Source organism: Sorex fumeus, unplaced genomic scaffold (assembly GCF_029834395.1).
Source record: "Sorex fumeus unplaced genomic scaffold, SorFum_2.1 ptg000061l, whole genome shotgun sequence".
Lineage (NCBI taxonomy): Eukaryota > Metazoa > Chordata > Mammalia > Eulipotyphla > Soricidae > Sorex > Sorex fumeus.
The window spans coordinates 52,468,324-52,495,010 of NW_026606118.1; the positions used below are offsets into that span (position 1 = coordinate 52,468,324).

General features: G+C 38.5%; 1 protein-coding gene across 3 annotated transcripts in view; it reads left to right on the plus strand.

The window, feature by feature from the left end:
• Nucleotides 1-26,687, plus strand: part of PTCHD4 (patched domain containing 4) — a 221,310-nt gene that overhangs the window by 59,429 nt on the left and 135,194 nt on the right. For all 3 annotated transcript variants that reach the window (XM_056126069.1, XM_056126068.1, XM_056126070.1), the window contains one exon: nucleotides 7,251-7,731. In XM_056126069.1, coding sequence (XP_055982044.1) covers nucleotides 7,251-7,731 — 481 coding nt within the window. The remainder of the gene's footprint in view (nucleotides 1-7,250; nucleotides 7,732-26,687) is intronic.

Consider the following 26,687-nt stretch of genomic DNA (forward strand, 5'->3'; position numbering starts at 1 on the left):
CACCACTATATGTGTTTCCCCCAAAAAAGAATTTAAATAAAAAGTTGGAGCAATAGCCCAATTGGTAGAGCATTTTCCTTGCATGCAACCAACCCAGGTTCGATTCCTCCATCCCTCTAGAGAGCCTCGCAAGCTACCGAGAGTATCCCGCCAACATGACAAAGTCTGGCAAGCTACTAGTGACATATTCAATATGCCAAACATCAATAATGACAAGTCTAACAATGGAGACGTTATTGGTGTCCACTAAAGCAAATAGATGAACAACAGGAGGACAGTGCTACAGTGCTAATTTGAGAAAATTAGCCTGTTAGCCATAGGAAGATTTTTTCAGAATAAAAGACAGATGACCACCTAAAAGTTCCCAGTATCTTTGCACATGTGTGCTTCATCAAAAATCAATGAAATCTAAATTACAGTTATGTGAGACAAAAGCTGTGCTGTCAAATTATCTTGTAGTTAATAGCAAGTATTTTAATGCCAATGTAGCACATATATTGATCAGCTTTTACACATAGTCCTCTAAAATTTCAAAGTATCATTGATTATTTCTTCTCATTGTGTAATTTTTTATAATATTAATGTCTCTATTCTCTTTTTTCTCTTCAAGAGTTTAGTCTTTGATCTTATTTCTGAGAAATAAATATTCTCCTCCACTGTAGAAGTGTGTCTTGGGTGAGATCAAATTTAAGAATCAGAAAGTGATAGTTAAAACTAAAGAAAATTATCTAAAATTTACTCTTTTTTTTCTTTTGGGTCACACCCGGCTATGCACAGGGATTACTCCTGGCTCTGCACTCAGGAATTTTCCTTGGCGGTGCTCAGGGGACCATATGGGATGCTGGGAATCGAACCTGGATTTGTCACGTACCAGGCAAATGCCCTGCCCGCTGTGCTATTGCTCCAGCCTCCAAAAATTTACTTTTTTTTTTTTTGGACATCAGTGCTTCTGGAGAGATTATGTGAAGAGACACCTCATGATCTTAAATAGTGACGTGACCCTTAATTCTGTTCATTCACCTTGGAACAATTTACCTACTAGACACTGTTTTGGCTGGCATCTTTTCACACTGCAATCCAAAACTGATGCACTGCAAGGACTTTCTAAGTGAGCTCTCTTCTTTAGAGACATACCTCATCCCTAAATCATGTTTCACAGTGCAATGCAATTGAGTGTTTTAAAAGTAAATCATGGCACCTTCTGCTTCAAACTCATGTCAGTTTCCTACCTGGGACAATTAAATCACACCCCTTAAGAAGACTTTCAAATCCATTATAGAAAAGTCTTGAGCCTCTAATCCTTTTTCTTTTTTCAGCTCCTACATATCTTGTCCTATGCTTTGCTGTCAGATCATAATATATACAAATCTTTTTTCTCCATATGCACCCCTGCCCCCAACCCAAATCTCTCTGCTGGTTGACTACTGTAATTTTATTTATGTTTGACGTTCAATGAAAATAGAAGACAAACTATTTTGAACATTTTGCCTTTTCTAAGCCTGTATGTTTTCTCATCTATTAAGCAAAAACAGTTCTATCCAAAGATGGGGAAAATTTTGTCTAGATTTTAAAATAAAATTTATGGTTTTATTAGTTATGATATATATGATTTCTGACATTCAGATCTCCTCTAAGTATATCCATAGATAGTATTTTTAGATTATATTATAGGTAAGAATCTTCCTCAGCATCTTGTAAGCATCTACTTGTGTATTCAAAACTTCTTGTTTTATAGATAAAAAAACTGAAAGCTAGAAGGGGAAATGAACCATCCAAATTTTTTTTATTCAATTAGTGTGAAATGAATGCTGAATCCCAGGTCTCATGACCCCTAATTAAGCATTGATCCTGTCTGACTCTTAGCAAACCAGGGAAGTCCTGCTTTGATTTTCGTTTCCCTATATAGAAGAATCCATGGATTCATTTGTTTGGAAAACTTAATATTCTATCACCCTTTACAAAAGAGTCGAATTTTCTCTGACAAATAATTTTTAGAAAGGAGTATTTCTCAGGACTAGAGCCTGGCAAGCTCCCTGTGACGTATTTGATATGCCAGACACAGTAACAACAAAGTCTCCAATGGAGACGTTACTGGGCCCGCTCGAGCAAATCGATGATCAACGGGAGGGCCTTTACCTTTACCTTTTATATTGACTAGATCAATTGGGCCAGTCTTTGGAGCTCTCATTAGAGGTTTGCATTCAAGGACACCCAGAGACCTTGCTTATATTTTTTCTCCTGCATAAAATAGATTGGAAACATAAAAATTTATTCTGTTTGTTACATTTACTCAAATGCAAAGGGATGAAAGCATATCTTTTATGAATTAATTTTTATAAAATATGGAAATTACTTTCAAAAGAGGGTGAGCAGCTAGCTAAACCCAATGAAGATCAGTTATTTAAAACCCTGTATTTGCCTTCTTTAAAATTTGACTTTTGTCCAAATACATTATCAGTGTGCTCTTTGATCCACTATAATTTCCAAATGTGTCCTGAGGGATGTATAAATCTCTGTTATACTGCTAAAGATCCCTGAGAAACTTTTTTGATGACAGAAATGATTAAAGACAGATGGAAGTGCACATTATTAAGTCAGCAAACAAAGCTTTTAAAATACTTTTTCTTTCAAGCAATCAGAAGTGCAAGTCGACATCATAGATAGGATTTCAAAAAAGAAGAGACAAAAGTAGATTAAAAAAAACATCAAACATAGAGAAAAAATAAATAGACTTTATAAGGAGAAATTTGATTGTAGTGAAAAAGAAGGAAAATAACACTCCACAATCTCAGAGCGAGATAAGATTCTCATCCCCTTTCTGGAAGCTTCGCTATCTTTCTATTTTCAATAGGTTAGTTGAGGAACCATATAGCCCTAAAGTCAGAAAGAGCTTGGGAACTTATGTTTGAAATTTCACTTTGTCATTTCAAGGAAAAAGGTATTTAAAAAAAGAGCTAAAAGATGCAATGGAAGTGTGATAATGGTATCCTAACCTAGCGGGGCAGGAGACACAAAAAAAATTGTTATTCAGAAATTTATTGTTTATTTAGTATTACTTAGGGTAAGCTAAATAGAATGATTGTTTTTACTTAAGGTAAGGGGAAATGGTATATGGGTGACTAATAACATTTATTTCTGAAGAATTTTGGGTATTCCTACTAACAACATTTTTACTCTGTACAGTCTCAAAGATTTTGCATTTAACAACACAATCTTAAATATCAGTAGTTCATATTTAACTATTAGTAGTGGCCTCCGGCCACACATGGAGATGCTCGGTGTCAAGTGGTGCTGGGAACACAGCCCGGGGCAGGAGCCAGCCAGGACTACAGCCTACCCAGTGTGGCCACAAACCCTTTGGGTCACATCACTGAACGTGGGAGTCGCAAAACTAAAACAACCCGCAGCAGCTGAGTTCTCTGACCAGAAGGTTCCCGTGGGTGTCTGAGAAGATGCAGTGAATCGAACACACTCACCACCCCTCAGAGAAATCCAGGCCATGGGCAGAGCCAACATCTTCACGTCCCACAGACTCGAACTCCTTGAAGCCAAGAACAATGGGTTTCTTGTACCCTGGTACACCCCAGCTTTGGGGATCACTTTAAGAAGAGATTAGTTTAAAATTCAAAAACTTTTTATTATTTTTTTAGCTTTTTGGGTCACACCCGGAGATGCACAGAAGTCACTCCTGGCTCTGCGCTCAGGAATTACTCCTGGTGGTGCTCGGGGGACTGTATGGAATGCTGGGAATTGAACTTAGGTTGGCCATGTGATGCTCGGCTTCGAGTCTACTTCAAGCCAAAGGCCAGCCATCCTGCTCCACATTTTCCTGATGGCTCTGAACCTGTGAGACTCAACCATCACATCATGAACTGCAAGATTAGTTTAAATGTCTGCAAGGATCTATATGTAGTGTGAGCAGCAAGTAGCCCTGGCCCTCCCAGCCCCCACCCTTCTGGCCTTGGATATCCCCTTTGTTAATAAAGACAATTCAACCAGCTTCCACAAAAAAAAAAAAAAGAAAAGAAAGAAAAAAGAGAAAAAAATTGTCTGCAAGGTCTCATCGGAATAAGATCTTATGGAGGCAGGGAGGGAAAAAATGTATTATTTATCAGTCTATTTCTGCCCTTACCTTGAGTATTCTGCCCCCAGCGAGGAACGAAGATGATTTTTTAAAGTTCATTTCCATGAACATAACAAAATGTAGAAATGTAGGCAAGAGTGAGTGAGATTCCCATGAATACTTCCAGCTCTGCAAGGCTCTCAACTGCACTAATTGGGAGGGGGAAAAAAATAAAACCCAAAACCCTAAGCTTCTGGCTACCAATCCTTGGAGAGAGAGGAGATTTGTTCTCAGAGGATGTTCTGGCCACCCCAGGGGAAGGTATTTTGCATAATTCATCAGCATGATGATCAGGTCAAAGAGCTTTCTCAATCTTAGAAATGTTTTCCGAGGATATTGTAGTGTACAACCACTGGGACAAGGAAAATGCCCGTCACCACACACACGCACATGCGAACATTCACCCAAATGCACGCATGCACACACACACACACACACACACACCATGCAGAAACTCGTTTGTATGCCACCCAGGTGAGCTACTGCACCCACAGCAGATACACAACAAGGAAGTCCTAACGGGGACAGAGGGAGGAACGAACTCTGACCTCACTGCTCTGCCCCAGAGGGCAGGAAGGCCAAGGTCAGCACCAGGGCCTGCTCTTTACAAGCCCCGTGAACAGGGCACTCATTGATGCCAGGGGAGAGAACGGCACTTCAGAGAAATGTGGGCACGCTCCTCTCACTCCCTACTGATAAAGACTTCTGTTTGATTTCTCTGGAGGGGGTAATATGGGGACACACAAATGATATTGAAGGGCTCTTCCCGGCTCTGAGCTGCTCCGGTCATGCAGTGCTGGGCATCCTGGCCAGGCCGGCCTCATGCGAGATAAGCACCTTCCCCTGTGTCCCATCTCTAGGGCCTGGTCCCTTTCCCTTTCTCCTCTTGTTCAAGGTCCTTTTCTACCCAAATTCTGGATTAATTGATATCAATGCAAGGGAGTAATTTTTTTAAAAATGTTGTTTGCATTTTGTTTTGCTGGCTGTGTTTTGGGATCGCTCCTGGTGAGCTCAGGGAGCCAGATGGGGTGCTGGGGATTGAACCCCGGTCAGCCACAGGCACAGCAAAAGTGCCCCACTCATTGCACTATCACTCCGGCCTCTAGAACTTGAGAGCATACTTGAAGGGCACAACCGGCTTGGGTTTGGGGCAGCTGTCGAGCCAGTGTCCCAGGGCAGGGAAGGCAGGAAGACTTGGGCACTCTCCCAAGCCCTGTGGTCAGCCAGTGCTAGGCGGAAATACCTCTCTCCTTCCTTCCCTTTGCGGTCAGGTCCCATTTGAAGCCAACTTGTCACAAAGATCACAGCAGCCCTAATGTTACATTTAATTTAATTAATTAATTAATTAATTGTGCCAGAAGTAAACCCCGGCAGTACTCAGGGCTTATTCCTGGCTCTGGGCTCAGGGATCACTCCTGGTGATCGAGGGACCATATGGATGCTAGGGGGGTCAAACCCAGGTCAGTCACGGTGCAAGGCACCAGCTGTACTATTTATTGCTCCAGCCCTCCCCTATATCACATTTGAACAAACTTTAACTCCAACTTTTTTTTCCCAGATAAATATGATTTTACAAGCTACTGAGAGTATCTTGCCTTCACGGCAAAGCCTGGCAAATGAGCCTGGCAAGCTACCCATGATGTATTCAATATGCCAAACACATTAACAACAAGACGTTACTGGGCCCACTAGAGCAAATTGATGAACAACGGGAGGACAATGCAGTGGACAGTGCAGTGCTAGTACTTTATATTATAATGTACAATGCTTTGATGTGCATTGATTAAAGTACAAATACGCATTTAGAATATAGGTACCTGGACAAAAGACATTCACAATAATTGTTCCATATGTCTATTAGTGTATATGATTGAAAGTTCTCTGAAAACTACCTTGTTTATCTAGCTGTTGTCTTTCCATACTCTCCTTCTAGAAAGTACCATGTGTTGCTCTGGCTCATCTCTTATTGTCTTAAGTACCTTACCTAATATTCAAAACACACAATCTATTTATGGAATAAACGTTTGTGGCCTGCATCTCACGCAGTACCTGTAGAATACTTTCTGTGCTATCATCTGGCCAGTTGCATTAGGCTCACTGCTTTTTTCTGGCAATCATTACCATTTAAGGAAATGATTGTTGTGGGAAAAAAATCCAATTTTGTTTCAACTTTTCTGTTGATTCTCAAAATTTCTTTTTGAGTGCTAAGGCACACTGAGAATTACTGCTCTGAATCTGTTTGGGAAACTGACTATCCAGCTTATACATGTAGTAAGGTAGAATCATTACTTCCCTTGCAAGTATTCAACTCTTACAGTCTTGCCTTTCAATTATAATCTTGTTTTCTACATGTGGAACTGTGAAAGTGAAGTGACTTTTGGCCTGAAATCCTACAGTCTCATTTGCAGAGTTCATCCTTTGTCTTTGGGGATTAGGGTAGGGGGGTCAGAGAGGTCAAGTTAATATTGAGTCAGATGTTTTAAGAGAGCATTTTAATAAAAAACAATTCCTCCCATCATATAATATTTAAATCCAATAAAATTAATTGTATAAAGAGTCTTTTCTTCCAATTTTCCTGCAATATGCAATTTTACCCTAGAATACAAAGAATGAGTGTGGCTGTTTGTGATGTTTGACTTTGTTTGTATGTGTGTTGGTACAGATGAGTGTGTGATCCTAGAAACTTTAGCACATATTTTTGAATAATTTTTTGGAAATATTAATTCATCCCATGCTTCACTATTGGCTGAAATTTAATCATAAGTCTGTATCCTAAATAAAGGAGTTATAATATAACTGATTGTTACAGAAAGCAATAGTGGGAATGTGGGTATGGATGAGATCAAAATGTTATATATTTATGTTTTGCGATGCATGTGGCAAGACCTGTACCACTTCATAATACGCTTGCATCTTTTCTAATCCTGATCATTTTGCATGGAATTCCATGTTAACTCTGAAAAAAAAAATTGCATAGAAAACCCTAACACATCACTCCACCCACATCAGTTCCACAATTGCTAGAGTGTATCTCTGCTTTCTTGTGTTCCTTTGCTTAGAGTAAGAGTCATGCTCTGGAATGTGCCTCCATCTGGTAACTTGAGTCTCCCCTTTTTCTGTTTTCAAGGATGGGAGGAACAGTTTTATTGGACACCAACTGGGCGGGGTAGTAGAAGTGCCAAACAGCAAGGACCAGCGGGTCAAGTCAGCCAGAGCCATTCAAATCACCTACTACCTCCAGACCTATGGCTCTGCCACCCAAGACCTCATAGGGGAGAAGTGGGAGAATGAGTTCTGTAAGCTTATGAAAAAGCTCCAGGAGGAGCACCAGGACTTTCAGCTCTACTCTTTAGCATCCTTTAGCCTCTGGAGAGACTTTCATAAGACCAGCATCTTGGCCAGAAGTAAGGTCCTGGTGAGCCTAGTACTGATCCTGACCACAGCCACACTCTCCAGCTCCATGAAGGACTGTTTGCGCAGCAAGCCCTTCCTGGGCCTCCTGGGGGTGATTACAGTGTGCATCTCCATTATCACAGCAGCAGGGATCTTCTTCATCACGGATGGAAAGTACAACTCAACCCTGCTGGGAATCCCGTTCTTCGCCATGGGTAACTATCCACCTTGCGGTAACGGGCTTCTTACCAATTTAGGGCAAGGTAGTATATTTCTTGAATTCTCAGGAGGAACTCTCTTCTAATCTTGCAGTTGTGTGTTTGTGTCACAGTGTGCTATTTTATTTGGGGAATCTGTTTCATCTCACTGAATATTTCAGGAAGTTATCGGCAATCCAGGTTATCTTCTCATTTATAACAGGGGGTTCAATGTAGTCAAACATTTTATTCAATATCACAGTGCAGTTTCTTCAAACATTACAGGTCTGGGATAACAGAGTTCAGGAGATATTTCAAATAAAACTTGTGGTATTCTCAAGGTGATGGTAGTGAATTGTAACTGTAGAAAATTCTGAGAACTATTTATGTGTATTAATCACAAGAAACTATCATTACATTTTGTTTCTCAATTTGTTTCAAGTCTTTTGCAGAGAATATGCTCTTTTGTCCACCTCTATATAAGCTAGAGACTTCCTGCTGCCACTTAAAAATGTGTTCTCGAATATTTCTCAGCTCTGGTGAAAGTAACTAATAGGTATCTAGAGGCAAAATTATCCTCTTGCGAGTTTTCTTCCAGAGCTGCATAAATCGTCCAGCACATGATATCTAAAAGTGTGTGTACATGTGCATATGCATATGTTCTTGTTCTTAGAAAAGGAAAATCTGACCTGGAAAGAAAATCTTGCGATGGCCTAGTAACAAGACTGGCGAATTGTTTTAGCAAAGAGATGATAAATGAGATATCTGTGATAATACAAAAGTAAATCAAATGTGATATAATTTAGCAGCTGTGAAAATGGCTCCTCGGTGATGAATTGACATAGTAGAAATGTTTTAAATTATAAAATAACTACTTTGGGGGGTCAAAGCCATAGTAGAGTTGGTAGGATGGCAAACATCAATACGGCTGACCTAGATTCAATCCCTGGCACCCCATATGGGCACTGGATACCCACCTGAGTGATCCCTGAGCACAAAGTCAGGAGTAAGCCTTGAACACTGTTAGGTGTGGCCTCCAAACAAAACAAACAAAATAACTATATTTTTAGGAAGGGGACATAACTGAAAGTTATCTGATAACTGAAAGTTATGCCAAATAGTGCTACCACTCCCACTTAATTCCCACTACCTGCACTAGCAGCTGCTAACCACTGAACCAACAGTAACTTTTGTGGGTTTCACCACTGGTATGATCTAGAGCCAAAAACAAACGTTTCACTCCTAGATAAAAACCAACTCTAAATTACAATTTCATTGAACAGTAAGAAACAAGCATGGAGTGAGAAAATCTTTCTTCCAGATCAATCAGGCTACTTTGTTATTTTTGTCTTAAACATTTTTTAAAGAACATCACTGCAATGCAGATTTATATTGCAGGTACTGAAATTGAATTTTGTGCTCGCTTTGGTAGCACATATAATGAAATTAAACTTTATCCACAAACCCAGCTTCACCACCACCCTTTTAAATACCTTTATGTCATGACGACTGTTTCTTTCTCTGTTTTAATAACATGAGAACAATAATTACATCATTTTTAAAGAACTGTGTTTAGAATGAAACACAATAGAACTAAAGCTGGCACACAGTAATTGTTCAGTATCAAGTTTAATAGTTAATTTGGTGTTAATGGTTGTTGATTCACTGATAATAGCCAACAAGGAATTGAAAGTCTTCCTGGATTTTCTATGGTCATGGTGTAAATAAAGAGTATGTTTATTTTTCCAAACTATTTGAAAAATTTTTATAACAAGTGACAAGGATATGTCTAGATTTAAAATGTTTAAACTTATTTTATTTTTTGTGTGTTCAGTTAGACTTAAAGTAACAACGAAAGTTTCATAAAAATCGTACAGGATAATTCACAAATAAAAATGGCTCATTCAAAATTGATCGATCACTTTGATACCTGAGAGTCTTCAGGGACTTTCTAAATCTGAATATATAACTACGATGATTTTTATATGTAAACCAATTTGTACAAATAAGATTTGAATAAGAATATTGTCCCTACTATACTGTTATCACATAGACTCTACAAAATGAGAGAGTTGTCTACTTTTGTTGTTGTTATTGTTGTTTTATTAATTAATTTTTTTATTGAATCACCGTGAGATACAGTTACAAAACTCTCATGTTTGAGTTTCAGTCTCACAGTGATGGAACACCCATCCCTCCACCAGTGTATATTTCCCACCATCAATGTACCGAGTACCCCTCCTCCCCATTCCATCCCTCCCCCTGTTCTCTATGGCAGACAATTTCCCTCTTACTTTCTCTCTACTGTGGGCATTATGATTTGCAATACAAATAACGAGAAGCTATATATGTTTGGTCCGTTATCTACTTTCAGTACACATCTCCCATCTGTAGCTATCTCTCCCACCATCATTGACTTAGTGATCCCTTTCTATCCTACCTGCCTTTACCCCCAGTTCATAAGGCCAGTTTCCAACCATGGAGCAATGTTTCTGTCCCTTGGAAATGACTTTTTTTAAAAGGCATAGCAACATAACTTTATTCTTTTTTTTTTAATATAGGAGTACTGCCATTTATTCAGCCACTGATTAGCTGATTGAATTGGGCATGAACTCCACCTTACTTTTTTTTTTTTCAGTTTTATTTATTTATTTATTTATTTATTTATTTTTCGTCTTATATTTATTTATTGAATTACTGTGGGGAAAGTTACTAAACTTTCAGGTTTAAGTGTCGGTCATACAATGATCAAACACCTTTCCCTTCAACAGTACTCACTTTTCAACACCAAGAACCCCAATATACCCCCCTTCCCACCCCTCCCAATGCCTGTGAGGCAGATTATTTCTACTTAACTCTTCTCTACATTGATTACATGCATCATTTTGACAAAAGATGCATCATTATTGCTTAGAATTCCCCCCCCCAACAATCAGAATTGCTGAAAAGGCATTGTGAAATACTTTGTGGAAACAGCTTTTTTAATTCCTCAAAGAAAGAGCAAAAATGCTGAAAGCCACAATGAAGGAAAATTTAAGATACAGATTTTTCAAAGACTTTTCCATTCTCTTACTACTTAAAATTGAAACATCCTGTTAAGTTTAAGTCCACATTTGAGGAAGCTTGGTTAACAGTGAATCCTCATTACTTCTTCAACTCCTTAAAGTATTCTGAAAAGAAATTTTCCTCAGTGTTCTGGATGCTTAATAAGACACACAATTTGTTCCACCAGAGAAAGAATTTTTTTTTTGTATTTAATTTTGTTAACAAAGCGATCATAATAATAAAGCAGATAAGAATAAAAACTAATGAAATTGAAAGAACATTCCACAGGGTTGTTTATAAATCAAAATCAAAAACCCCATTTTTCCTACTAACTTCACATTTTTTCAAGAAATTATGTTTTGTTCGATTCCTCCACTGCTCTTGGAGAGCCCGGCAAGCTACCGAGAGTATCTTGCCCACACGCCAAAGCCTGGCAAGCTACCCATGATGTATTCAATATGCCAAACACAGTAACACCAAGTCTCACCATGGAGACGTCACTGGGCCTGCTTGAGCAAATCGATGATAGTGCTAGTGCTATGTTTTGTGCTTTGCACCAACTTTTCCTATATTTAATGATGGATTTTGGACAGTAGTCTTAAAGACTATGATTCTATAATATCACTTGTTTTATTGGTCAAGTCAAATTTGAATTTAATCATGTATTTATATACAATCTTCTAAGTAATTATTCTGAAACTTCTCATCAACACTTTCCTTTGTAAATTTCTAGTATTAGACAGAGAGGAAGCTGAGAAAGCAGTGTGGAGACAAGAATTTTGAGCATAAGTTTAATGTTTGGCAAATATATGTTTTCAGGTGGTACATTGAGCATTTGCAAGAATTAACATTGTTGATATATAGCTTATGGAGTTAAAACTTTATAATCCAGAGTTAGTTGAGTATAAGGGAAAGAAGCTTACTTCTTGTTGTAAACCTTTTTCTATTCCTATGTTCCTACAAAGATTTTATTTTAGGTAATAAATATTCACCCCAATATGTTTCATGTTTCAAATCATTCATCCTCATTAGAACTTATCCATACAGTTAGGTGTGTCATATCTGGTGTCTGGTCTCTAGCTATTTTTGACCACCCATCTTTCGTCTCTGCTATTTCAGTTTCTTCTTTTTTCTCTGAACATTAATCCACCTAATAAAGCATTGTCATTTTAGAGGCCCAGACTCTATACCTATGCATTCATCATTTGTAAAGCATGTAGCAAATTTTATTCTTTGTTATAATGCTTCCAAAAGTAAACTTATATATTTCAAATTGTATGTTTCAGATTTAAGTTTAGAAAAGAAGGATTCGAGATACATGTAATCACCTGAGAAAATATTTCAGTCATAAAAATTCAGTAATAGTTCAGAGAATACCTGAAATGATCTCATTTAATTCCACATTGATGTTTTATAAGCATAAATCAAGAAAAAAAGTAATTTATTCCATTTATAATTTTTGTGAGCCTTTAAAAAAAGTTCATTTGCTTTCTGTGTATGTGCTTCCTGTTTCTGGAATGAGAAATATAGGCTAATACTGCATACAGATGCTAAACTTTTTCATGCTTACCTTGCTGCTCTGCTGTGGATAGGTGCCAGGAACATTTGTAGTCTTGGTTCACTGGTATTTTTGCTGTCCATCTTAATGTATTTATATGTCAAAAGTCTTCTTTTAGCTTAGCACTGTAGAACAGATCCAGGTAATTTGCTTTTTCAGGTCCACACAAGGTTTAGGGATATGAGATTTTCACTCATCAGTTCAAACAAAGTCCTGTGTTCACTTATTTATTAATTTATTCAAAGATTATTGAGGGCCTTCTACATTTTGGATATTTGGAGTTCTGAAATTAAAGGCATTGGACAGACCTACTCAAGGTGTTGCCCTCATGAATCTTATGTCATAAAATTATAAAGGAAAGCATCTAAAATTAAATATAAACTATATTATATTATTGCTGCATTTTATAAAATCAAGTTATCGGGCAAACAAATCGGTGGCCAGGTGAAAAATTTTCTCATAAAAATAATTGAAACAAAGCTAAATGAAGCAAAGGTGTTGCAATGTCATAGTCTAAAACATTCAAACAAAAGGTTTTTCAATCTTGGAGAGTGATGCAAAAGTTTAGGGTGTGTGATTTGCATTCAGGAATTCTGGGTTCAATCCCCAGCATCCCATGATCCCCTCAAGCACTTTAGGTGTGGAACCAAAACTGAAAAGGAGTTTTCTAGTAAACATAATCATGCATGTAAAGGCTTAGAGATAGAAAAATAAAAAAGAAAAAAAAGGGAGTGTAGCATGAGAAGAGTGGGCATCAATTATAAAATTACATAAGAGGGTCCAGAGATATAGTACAGCAGATAAAATGTGTATTACCGTGCATGTGATTGACCTGGGTTCATCCTCAATACCCCATATGGTCTTGCAAGTCTTTCCAGGAGTGATGCCTGAATGCGAAGCGAGGAATGACCCTTGCACCCAAAGGAAAATTTTTAAAAAATGAGGTCAGAGAATCAGTGAGTTAGAGCACATGCTTTATTTGCAGGAACCACAGATTTCATTTCATGCATTGAATTCTCCCTGTTTTGTGCCAGTGTTTCTAGCTCAATAAATAAAATGTGGTAGGGAGGTAATATATGTCTAGACTAAGTAGGCGATGGGTAATTAATACTTTAAATGTGAAGCTACATTAGATATTTTGAGGCAGTTGAATATGATCCAATTCATGTATTAGAAACAAATTTGTCTACTTTATGGAAATTATTTTGCCATGTTTCAAAAATGGCTGTAGGTGAGGCTGGAGCGATAGCGGGTAGGGCATTTGCCTTGCACGCGGTCGACCCGGGTTCAATTCCCAGCATCCTATGTGGTCCCCCTGAGCACCACCAGGAGTAATTCCTGAGTGCAGAGCCAGGAGTAAACCCTGAGCATGGCCGGGTGTGAACCAAAAAGAAAAAAAAAAGCTTTAAAAAAATGGCTGTAAGAAGACTGAAAGGTATTACAAAATCTAGATATGCAATTATGGTTTGTGATGGTATGGGAGTCATGCTCGTAAATGAAAGAGATTAGACTCAGGATAGATTTGAGAACGTAATTAATGAGATTTGACAAAGAACTGGATATAGTATGTAAAACAAAGGAAGCAAGGGTGACTCAAAGGCTTGTGGATAGAATAGCTAGGTTAAAAGAAGATGCTATTTACCATCAGAGGAATATCATGAGAGAAATTCGTTGTAGTGGAAACTATTCAAGTGTTTTGTTTTGTACATGCTAATGTTGCCTACTCCAGTGAAGGAGTAGGTTCCAATGGGTGATTTATGTAAAGAGGGAAGGAGCAAAGCAAGAGCCTTGGGAAAGGAATGTACTGTTTCCCTCTCTGCCCACCTTGGTCCACTTAAGGATGTGATTAAGAAAACTAACTTAGTGAGCACCAGCCCTATGAGGCAGTTGTCAAACTGTACCGAGGTTCCATTTGTTTAGCCTGGAATGGGAAATGATTCCTGACACCCAATTTCTCCAGAAGCTACAGTACAGAAGCTGGAGGGAGGAATTGCTCTTTTGAGTAAAGTTCTTCCCATATCTTACCCAGGCCTTTCAGGTTCATTGCCTTTCCCTCACAGAAAAGAATTTCAGGATAAGTATAAAATAGTGCAATAAAAGATATTCATCTGGGAAATATTGGGAGGGAAGAAGAGTGAAAAGGTGAAAATGAATGCTCAAGAGGAAACACAGGCTTCTCCAAAGTGGAAAAAAGCCAAGTGTACATCCCAAGTCAGGATGTGTGGACAAGAAATTAAACAGGATCTGAACTTTTATGCAGTGGTTAGGGCACTTGCCTTGTCCTAGGACAACCTAGGATTTAGTCTCTGGCACCTCACATGGTCTCTAGAGACCCTCCAGGAGTTATCCCTAAGTGAGTGCCAAGACGGCCATGAGCATAGACAGGTGTGTATCCTGAACAAGGACACAAACAAAAAGTTTTTTAAAAAAATTACACAACTCAGGCATATGTGGGTCAGAGTCAAGACAAGGCTAAGAAGAAACATACCCAAAGAAGAAATGCAGGCAAGCCTCTTTCTCTGCCAAGTTAGTTTATATACAGTTTTTCCAAACTGCAACCCCTCCCCCTATATTTCCCCAACCAGGCCATTGTTAGGGTGGTTTCAAAGGGGGGGAACTTAGAGCACTTGATGGTCTTCTTTTGATATTTTTCTCATGGCACTTGTTTCAACATTGTAGCTTTCCTCCCATGGGACTCAACTTCCTTTCTGGAAACCATCTTTGCACTTGGCCTGGAATACTGCATCTCAATTGTTTTCAGGCTTCCTGGCTCCTGAGAAGAGTGTCAAAGGCCTTCATAGTTCCATAGAATATCTTCTGTAACTCACATTATCAGGCAGTTCTGCTTTCCAGCTTGCAACACTAAATTGAAAATACTTAGAAATACTAAGACTACAAGAAGGAAAAGGTGAAATAAGCCACATGAAACAGTATGAAGGTCACATTCAGTATAAAAATCTACAAGTTGAAGCTGCAAATAAAAATTATTGGTACATCTTAACATAGTTAATCGTCAATACCATGGGTTTTGATCAAATCAAGCTTAAAATAAATGCAGATGAAAATTAGAATCTGAGTTCTAATCCCAGGAGCTTGCCAATGCTTAGAATTTGACAAGAAAAGAACAATTTAGATGCCAAAGGATCAGGTGGTGAGATAGCAGGAGAACTAAAAAAATAATAATAATGCAGAAGCCAGTTAAAGGAATCACATGAAAGAACAAAACAGTGTTCTGAAAGTTGCTAGGAAAATGGTATCCAATGAGAATTGAAAATGGATTACTTGATTCAAAAATTTGATGATCATTGCTGGCTTTGACAAAAGCTTCTTTGGAAGACCACTAAAGGTGGAAGGATAATTTAAAGAAAACCAATAGAAAATAGAGGATAAGAAAGTAGTAAGATAACAGTTTCATGTGGGGAGGCCTTGCTCGCACTCTGTGTTGCTCAGGGATCACTCTGCTGATGCTTAAGAGACCATGTGTTATCGGGGATTGAATCTTGGTCTCCTGTATAAAAAGTGTTCCAAGTTTTTAAGCTGTCTCCCTGGCCGCTGAAATGATTATTCTTTTGAGAGTTGTGCATTAATAAGAAATAATGCATTAATGAAATACTGCTAATGGGAATGTGCAGTAGTGAAGGATAGCTTCAAGGTTAAACAGAGAAGAGGAAACTATAGAAGCAATATCATTGAGTGGGAGAGATGAGAGTGGATTCAAAGCACATTGAGAGACATTGGTTTTATATAAGAGCACAGATAATGACTCATCTACAGTTAGAAAGTGAGCAGCTGAAATATATGGATGGATCTAGATAGATTGTTTCATGTTGACTTAAGAGCTTGGGGAATTCTCTTCTGTGGCTTCAAGTTTCCACATAAAATATATGAAGCAAACCATTAACTGAGGATAAATTTGGAGAAGGGTTATTTATTTGAGAAAAGTGAAGGGAAATTGAACTATTCATTTTGGAAAACTGGAGAATGAATTAAAAACTCTAAAGTTTCACTTGAAGGCCCTTTCACTGAAGAGGGAAACCAGGCCCAGGGATATGGTTCAAAGAGTGTAGCACAAGTGAGTGCCTGTATAAGACCCTGAGTTCTATATCAGGCATAGCACGGCTCCCAGAGCACTGGTGGACATGCCTGTATTTTTTAAAATAGTAATTCAGTCAACAATTCCTCCCTAAGCTATATACAGCTGTCTGAGAGATGCTATCTCTTCAGTTTGTGCTCCCCACAAAGTCCACAAAAGGGAGATTAATTAGAGAAATCACACCTATTTGTAACTGCAAGTACCGAAGTGCTACAATTACTTCTCATCACATCCTATGAACCACACATACGACCATAAGCTAAGTTCCAAAAGCTGGAAAAACGCAGAACAAATAGTTTTTATAATGAACATTAACAATTTCTCAACAACAAAGGTAATGAGGGTTTTTCCCCATTGTTATCATAGTCAAAAATGGATGTGGATGACTTATTATTTTTTATTGTAGTACTGTAGTACTGTCCTCTCATTGTTCATCAATTTGCTTGAGCTGGCACCAGTGAAATCTCCATTGTGAGACTTATTGTTACTGATTTTGGCATATCAAATACCCCATGGAGAGCTTGCCAGGCTCTGCCCTGCAGGGGGATACTCTCAGTAGCTTGCAGGGCTCTCCAAGAGGGGTGGAGTAATTGAACTCTGGTTGAACGCATGCAAGGCAAATGCCCTACCTGCTGTGCTATGGCACCATCAATTCTGTTATGAAAGAACAGAAAATTCTTGTAAATAGGATTCCATTCTGATTATCTCTTGCTATGTAATAAACTAAAACTTATCTGATAGCTGAGGATGACTTAAATATCCAAGTGAGGATGGGAAAAAGCATTTCCAAATTGAATTCTTTATTCATGTGATTTGGTACCAAATGTGGGATTTCAAAAGGACAATCTCAAATGGGACTGTTTAACTGTTTCTAAACGTGCCCTCTGCAACAAGGTATTGTCTGGAAGTCAGACTTATTAAAATGGTAACTATGGGTTTGAAGAAAAGGTGTTGCAAAAGAGATCGGCAGAAGGAACAAGGCTAGCCAAGAAACTGAAGTCATATAACATCACATGATTTGTATTCTGTTGGCTGAGTACCAGTTGATTAGTTCATCCCAGATTCAAAAGAAAAGTAGGAAACCAAGCCTCTTGAGAGAATAACAGGAGCATGTGAATGGAAGCACTTTTTTTTTTGCATCTTTGAAAAATGAAAACTGCCACACAACGTAAAGTGAGTTACAAAAATATTTTTAAATCTGAAGCTATTCATTATAAATATTTGGGGAAGATATTATTAGTGATGAAAACAACTGTGATTGGTTCATGTGGAGTTGAGAGAGAAATGTAGTATTGAAGATATTAGCTATTCAAACGGTCAAAAAGTCTGAATGTAAACTGAATGTTTCTGTGAATTTTGAAATAAGCAAATACTAGGACAAGAGCTATGCTGGTCACAGACTTAAGTCCATTATTAAATCTTTAGCAAAATTAAGACACTAAGTCTACAGTACATAAATTAGTGCAACAAAAAGTAGAACTTGAAATTTGCATAATATTTGGCAAGCATTTCAAATGAGTAGACATTTTTAAGGAAAACAAAGGAGGAACAATGGGCTGGAGAGGTAGAACAGCAGGTTGGCTTTTGCCTAGCAAGCATTTGACCCAAGTTCTATCCCTGCTCTCCCATATGGTCCCCTAAGCCCTACCAAAAGTGATCCCTAAGAATAGAGCCAGGAGTAAGCCCTGAGCACTGCTTGGAGTAGCCCCAATGAACCAAAACAAAAAACAAACCAAATAAAAATATTAAAAAACAAAAGAGGAACCATATCCATTTCCACAGTATATACAATAACACCTATAATACATGTAATAATCCTCCAGTGTTGAGGAGGAAGGAGAGGCAAAAATCTCTGTAAATGGAATTCCAGAGAGCAGGTGAGAATGGAGGGCTTATATATAATACCAGGAGAACTACCGAGAATATCCCACCTGCACTACAGAGCCTGGCAAGCTGCCCGTGGCATATTTGATATGCCAAAAACAGTAACAATAACGGGTCTCATTCCCCTGACCCTGAAAGGGCCTCCAATACAGCACCTTTGGGAAGGACGAGTAAGGAGAAGCTGCTAAAATCTAAGCGCTGGGACGAATGGAGACGTTACTGGTGCCCGCTCGATGAACAACAGGATGACAGTGATACACTGATACAGTGATACCAGGAAATGCACAAAACTGTATGGAAATGAGAGATCCAAGGAAAGGTGTGTGGATCTTGAACCTTTGCGTTTGCTTTATGAGAGAATATATGTGATTTCACAGTCTTGTGTTATAGGGGTTCTGTTAAAATTTAAGTCAGGGGGCCAGAAAGATAGTACAGAAGGTAAGGCACTTATCTTACATGATGGATCTTTTCAAGTTGCCTAACCTTGGATTCTTTGTGCAGAAAAAAAGTCTTTGCCAGGATGTTGTTTCAACAAAGGACTTTGAACAGGTGGTCTCTACACTCTTTCCATTTTATCAAGGTCTTTGTTCCTGTATGCTAATTCTCTCCAAAGATGTCCTTCATCTTGAGCTGGCAGCAGGAGAGCCCCTTGTCAAATTAAAGCTTATCTCTCCAAACATTTATGTCTTAATAGCTTCCTGAAATTTAATGCAAAAGGGTCTCCTGCAGGATTGCCTGCAAAAGTCTTTTAGTGTCTCTCAACTGTATTAATTTAATATATCATGATCCACATTTTTACTTTTCTGACTAAAATAGAAAATGAATGGAAAGCTCTAAGTATTATTATTATCAGAGTAGTATTATTGTCATGTCTTTGTTTCATTTATATATATTCATACACACACATTAGATCAAGAAGCAAAGTACATTTTCTTTTTTTCCCTTAATATGGATCACACTGAGTAGTGCTCAGTGGTTTCAACCAGTTGGTTCAGCACTGGCCAGCTGGGTCAGTGGTGATTAGACTGTTGTTAGTGAGGTAAGGGTGCTCCAGTACTATACTGATATCTAGTCAGTCTTTGTATGGGGTCTTCTATGATCATCCTTGGTGACACTGGGAGAGTTTGGCATTTGTGGTGCAATTCCTCTAATTATGGAATTTGTATATTCGAGAAATATGATCTGCTACTTAAGACATATCCCAGTCTTTGAAGTACACTTTCTAACATGGACCACAGTTAGAATTTTTAGAAAATCCTTTGAACTAATGTCTCATGTATATCAAGGTGATGGGATAAGTGATGATTTGTTGATAGATAGTTGGGGAAACTTACCAGAAGTACTTATCTGAGGTTCTCCTCCTGGCTTTGCTGGAGGCAGCATCTATATTGAGGAAGGAGTAGATTTTCTGGGGGCATATGATGCTTTTTCTTGGGCATTTTTATTTTCCTAGACAAGTCAGCACAGTCTTAGCACTTAACGGACCCTCCAAGACTCTCGTTAGCCTAAGACATTTAATGATTATATTATGGTATCAGAAATGCTTCTCATTAAGCTGGTTTTGCTAAAGGGCTATTCTTTGAGATCATTAAACCCATTAAAACCCTTCCCAAAATAATCCCACTTGGGATGGAAAAGGATATTAAGATTGTTTAATTGTAGCTATTATTCGGCCACATTAATTACAAACACCTTGCTTTTGGGGAAAAGGTTAAACAATAATATGAAAATATCTCTGTGTTTACTTGCTTGACCTAAGAACACTTGCAGTCCAGTTCAGTTTCTGCCTCTTATATGCTAGGGAATTTCTGTCTGGGTCTCTTAGTCTTTCTCTTTCAAAAATGATGACGTTGGAATGTCAAGTCTTAATTTAACTTCCAACTTCACTCTTTCAACAGTGAAACTTTTATTTAACACTAAGGCTATATATCTATATATCATGTCATCTAGATTCTTGATTCTAGGTCCTATAAATGAATAGGATTATTGCTTTTCTCAGTGTCCAGTCTGAAGTGTCCAAAGTTGGTATTTCCCAAACACTAACTTACTGATGGATTTTGTGATTATTAGAATTATTAGAATAAGAAAAGTCTTTAACTTTTGGATGTTTTAAACTTTATAATATTATATTATAATCCATATTTTTATATGTTTCAGCTTCCAGGGCCCTTCTTGGGGTGGGGAGGGAAACTCAACCTGCCCCCCCTCAAAGGGGCCCCTGTGAGGACAACCAGGCGCAGGGGCAGGAGACTCTGTGTTGTTCTCTTCTGGGAGGTGGGTTTTATAGTACTTGGGTCTTGGTACTATTAATGGGATAACACGGCATTAATGGGATAACACGGCACCAGGGGCAGTTGGTGGATGTAAAACCTAGCTACTGAAAGTTGGGAGATCTGGGTGGAGGAGACCCAGTCCCAATCTGAGTAGGCCTGGAGATCTCAGCTCCTGGTCCCAGGACAACAGGCACAGGGGCAGGAGACTCTGGCATCTGTGCCCCTGGTGTCCCTTAGAGGCGGGTAGGTTGAGTTTCCTTCCCCGTCCCAAGCAGGGCCCTGGCAGCTAAAGACCTCTGGAACCAGCCACAACCATGTTTAAGACCACTCTCCACATGTTCAGATGAGCCTCACGCATAAAGGAACTGGCAGAGGAACCCAGGTGTGTGGGACCTGGGGCTGAGATCTCCAGGCTTGCTCAGTTTGGGACTGGGCCTATTCCACCCAGATCCCCTATCTTCTAGTAGCTAGGAGTTACACCCACCAACTGCCCTGGAGTCGTGTTATCCTATCAACAGACAAGACACAGGAACTATAAAACCCAGCTCCTGGAAGTGCGTGGCCGCATTTGCGGCAGCACAATCTCTTATTGTCTAGTTCTGACTCTTAGAGAACCCAGCAGGCTACCAAGTATATCCTGCCCACACGGTAGAGTCTCGCAAGTTCCCTTGGCGTATGCGATATGCCAAAACCCAGTAACAATGATGAATCTCATTCCCCTGACCCTGAAGGAGCCTCCAATGTGGCACTTGCTAAAATCTCAGGGCTAGGACGAATGGAGAGGTTACTGATGCCTGCTCGAGGAAATCAATGAACAACAGGATGACAGTGATACAGTGATTCTTATATGTTATTCTTTAGTTTTAATATCCTTATATTGATCTCTTCTTTAACACTTTCTAAATGGACGTTCTAAGACAGATTTTTTAAATGTTAAGTCCTTATGTCATTAACCAGTTTTCTAAACCTTTTAAAGAACATGGGAAGGGAACACCAGTCTTGGCGGAAGTGCTAAATAAAAATTTTTGTTAAGTATTTGAGGTAGTATTAGTATGTACTGTTTTATTGTGCATCACTGTACTACCCTAGTGGTAATTAATTATACCTTAGCTCATTAATATTCTTCATTTTCTTGAAAATTTACTCCATCTTTTAAACTGGGAGGTTGAGGGTGTGGGGGAGGCATAGCCAGCAGTGTTCAGGCCTTCCACCTGGCTTCGTGCTATGGATCATTCCTGTGATGCTCTGTGGGTCTCTATGTGGTGTTTGGATTGAAAGTGGGTCAGCTGCAGTCAAAACAAGCAACACAACCCATGCATGATGTATACACATATTCTCTCTCTCTGTCCCTCTCTCTGTTCCTCTCTCTCTATCTCTCTATCTCTCTCTCTTTCCCTCCACTCTCCCTCTTTCCCTCACACTTTTTATTGGTATTGAGACTCTGAATAGCACTTGAAATTTTGGAATGAGGAAGAATATTTCTGTCTTAATGTAAAACCATTTTACTCAGAGTAAGAAATATATGGACCTGTTTTGGTGACCTTATCTAAGAGCAGTTGATGTGTTAGTCTAGCTTTTTAGAATGAAAAACTTTTTATGTTTTGGGGTATTTTTTTTGCTTTTTGGGTCATACCTGGACATGCATGGGGGTTATTCCTGGCTTTCCACTCAGGAATAATCCGTAGCAGTGCTCAGGGGACCATATGGGATGCTGGGAATTGAACCCGGGTCGGCCACATGCACGGCAAACCCCCTACCTGCTGTGCTATTGCTCCAGTCCCATAAAATGAAAAACGTTTTAATTAAGTCTCTATGCCACATATTATGCCCTGTCCTGACCCCCACCTCCCTTATTTCAGATAGCAATTTAATCTTGAATATGTAAAGAGACAGAAAAATTAGTGACATCAAGCACATGGTAGAACTAGTCCTATTCCAGGAACCATTACTTCTCTGCAAGATTTTTTAGGGGATACCCTATGGATCTTGGGGATACTGGGGCAATTTCTGGAGATGTTGTGGGAGCTATATATACCCATGATAAAACTAGCTGTGTGCTCTTCCCTGGGTCATATACTTGGCTCCTTCCTCCATTGGACTTCTTTATCTTTCTTACCTACGTATCTATTACAAGCAGTCTTAATTATTCTTATTAATTGAAATTGACATGACTGTCATGTCAGATTGTTTCAAGGGGGAAAAAAGCCAGATGTAGGAGAGCTACAACATCTAACCACAATAGAATATTCTGCAGTGCTGTATCAAAGTGAAAAAGTGCTGCAACTCAAACTCAAGATGTGAAGGATGAATGGTTTATACCATTTACTTGAAGGGAAACTAAGACCCATACAGAAGAAAATCATTATAAAGCTAGAGACTCATGTCTCAGCTTCAACCATCATCAGTCCAATTTTCTCATATCCTCTCATCTAACAAACAAGAAAATTAGAGGAGGAAAGTGGAATGAACCCAATAATGATTTAAAAGCCTTAGAGGTTAAACTGAGAAGAATCCTATGCATTGATCCCAACATGCCTTTTTAGAACATGGAAGAACATTTTGTATTTTCATTGAAACTACCTGTGTTTCAGAGTGGATTTATTTGGAAATGATTGGGCTATGCCTTCATCCAGAACATGGCAAAAATGTATAGATAGTATTATACACACTTAGACCAGAACTTCTTAAAGTTTTTCCACTTGCAACTTCTTTATATTTGAGAAATTTGTATGTGATCCCAGGTAATTAAAATAGGCATACAAATCAAATATTTGTTGAAAATAACTCATAAATTATTCTAAGAGAATTTTTTATACCCCCACATTCAGTTAACTGACACTACATGGGATTATGACCAGTAGTTTAAGAGCTAGGTCATATATCATTTGGAATGCTAAGTTTGAATTTAATATTTAAAGAATGCTGCTATTTTGAATGTCTTGGGACTCTCTGCATTGTCTTGGCCAAATGACCTTTTATATGCTGGTCCATTCATGACTTTTACAGAACGTATTTCTATTTTAAGTTATACAGTATAAACTAAATATTCTGTTTTCAAATGTAAATCATCAAATTATTAGTAAAGGTAAAGGTAAAGGTAAAGGCCCTCCCGTTGATCGTCGATTTGCTCGAGCGGGCCCAGTAACGTCTCCATCAGAGACTTTGTTGTTACTGTGTCTGGCATATCGAATACTCTCGGTAGCTTGCCGGGCTCTCCGAGAGGGGCGGAGGAATCGAACTCGGGTCGACCATGTTGGCCGCGTGTAAGGCGAACGCCCTACCGCTGTGCTATCGCTCCAGCCCTTAGTAATATATCATTTTTAATAATAAAAATATCTTAAATGGTAAACTGGTTAGACAGTTTGATTATCAAATGAAATCACATGAAAGAGAAGAGAGATGCTAAAAAGTAACCTTAGTTGCAGGCTTTTGCTTTTGTTTTTGTTTGGGGGGGCTACACCCAGCAATGCTCAGAGGTTACTCCTGACTCAGGGGTTACTCCTGGCTCTGCGCTCAGGAATTACTCCTGGAGCTGCTCAGAAGACGATATGGGCTGGTGGGAGCAAACCCAGGTCAGCCTCATGCAAGTCCAGCACTTTACCCACTGTACTATCTCTCCACACCCCCTTCACCTTGCAGAGTTCTGAGTGAGGTTGCCATGAATAACGTGAGACTCACTCTAATAGTTAACATTGAGTGTCTGGGTTCCTGCTCTAATCCTCACCTTCCTCTTCCTTCTTCTGTGATGCCCCATGTTCAAGAAAGTTGGTAGGGAAAGTTCATATAATCTATTATCCTGCCATAAGTGTAAATAAGTGTTAAATAACTATTTCTATATTTGGAGAAAAGGAATTCCTAATCAATGTCTTTGAAGCCATTCCCAGCAGCACCGGAAAATGGAATCATCATGGTAGTACTCTGGGGCCTACAGGGCTATATCCAGTATTGCAGGGGAACCATATGCATCAAGCACAGGCCTTGAGTATGAAAAACTTATCCCCTGGCCCTTGAGCTATCCCCTCAGACCCAAATAAATTTTCTTTAATGAATAAATTGTAATTTCACTATTTCAAAGCAAAAAATATGAGATTAGTTTTTAGAACTCAATACAAGGTGACACGAAATTATGTTTTCTGGGGCCAGGGTGATAGTACAGTGGGTAGGGTGTTTGCCTTGCACGTGGCCAACCTGGATTCAATCCCCAGCATCCCAAATGTTCCCCCAAGCACCGCCAGGAGTGATTCCTGAATGCAGAGCCAGGAATAACCCCTGAACATCGCTGGGTGTGACCCCCCCAAAAAATTATGTGTTCTTTTTTTAAAATTTAGGACATAAGTTTAAACAAAAACGTGGAAAGAAATGCAGGAACTTTGGATTTCCAATTAAGACTTTGACCTAAAAGTTGTTATCTTTTGTTTGGTACTTTATACAACTTTAAAGCGTCCTCATGTGCAGTTTATGATGAAAATGGTTTCTTGTCATTCAGATTTAAGTAGGGCAGCCATTTCTATTGAATAAAAAGAGTCAATAGAACTATTCTGAAAGCTGATGTTGAACCAGGATGTTCCTTGATTTTCGTTTCCATTTCTATGACTGCTAGAAGTTTTCCAAACTGAGTCATTGTGGTTCTAAGGTGTCCTGGGGTACTAAGCATGGAAAGAATTGCCTCAATAGGACTTCTTGATTTTTTTTTACATGATGGATTTCCATAAAGATTTAGTTTAAGGGAAAACGCATATGGATTTTTCTAAATTTGAAAATTTCCAGTCCTCTACCATTCTATCTACATTATAGCATAATGAAGGTAGAAACTAAATTGAGATAAAGTAAGTTTATTTTAGAGTCTGAGTAGCTGTGCTTTCATCAACATTTTTTATGTATCCATCCAAAGTCTTCCTTGTAGACATTTTATTGAAATGTTTGTAGAGGTGTGATTTTTACTTGACTTTAACTTTCTCACCTGTAGACGATTTAATTTATTTTTAAGATGCAGAAAATCTCAAGAGATGGAAGCAATAAGCGTATACGGTTGCCAAGGGGAAATAAGTGAGACTTCCAAGGACTCAAAGATAGAATTATTTGTAATTCCATTGTATTCTGGGGTTTAAATGTCTTTGTGTAGAGGAAGAAAGCATATTGAAAAGACACAGTAGTAAAACTAGGTTATCAATCAAAGACTCCAGTTTGTCAACTTAGTAATTGACAAAAGAAAATACATCAGCAGAATCTATGGTGTTCTTAAAAACTATTTAAAATGTAGTATATAGGTAGTCCCCAACTATGCTGCCCTTTCTAAAGAAATGTTAAAAGGCTTTGTAAGCCTGTTATTAGGATTATTATAAGTAAAATTTAAAACACAATGATTTCAGGGGGCCCAAGGGATAGTAGAGCGGGTAGGGCATTTGCCTTGCAAGAAGCTGACCTGGGCTCAATCCTTGGTATTTTATATGGTCACGCAAACCTGCCAGGAGTGATCCCTGAGCTCAGAGTCTCATCTGGAGTAAGCTCTGGGCATCACTGGGTGTAGCCCCAAAACAAAACAAATATAATATATGTAATATTTATTTATATAATTTAAATATATATAATTTTAAAAACACAATTATGTCATAAGTTTACTAAGTCCTTATAGGATTGCTCCAAAAATGTCCATTTCTCTTAGTTTCAGTCTCATTCATCACCAGAAATGTCTGTATGTCTAGTAGAGTTTACATTCCTGAACCCTACCTAGAGTCTATATTGGGTAACTCCTTTTTCCATAAAGTACTCAAATGAATAAATGCCACTCATTGTTAGTCAATGAACTAAGTAATATCTCTACTGAGACGAGGAAAATTTGTTCTCCATTGATAATCTATCAAAGAAATAAATCCTCAGAAAACAACCATCCTTTTATGATTTCCAAATATTTGATATTTCTCTTTAATATCCCTCCTGGCAACTTTTGAAAGTTTTCCTTTCTGGTTGTAATCTTTTGTTCCAATCCATTTATTCCTTTTCCCACTCTATTAACTCTTCATTATTCGATCTCTATGCTAGCTTATTTTGGACTGAGACTGAGATTAGGGATCAAGGACACTCTTTGGGCATGTTGATGCTGCACTGCTCAGACTGGTGATGC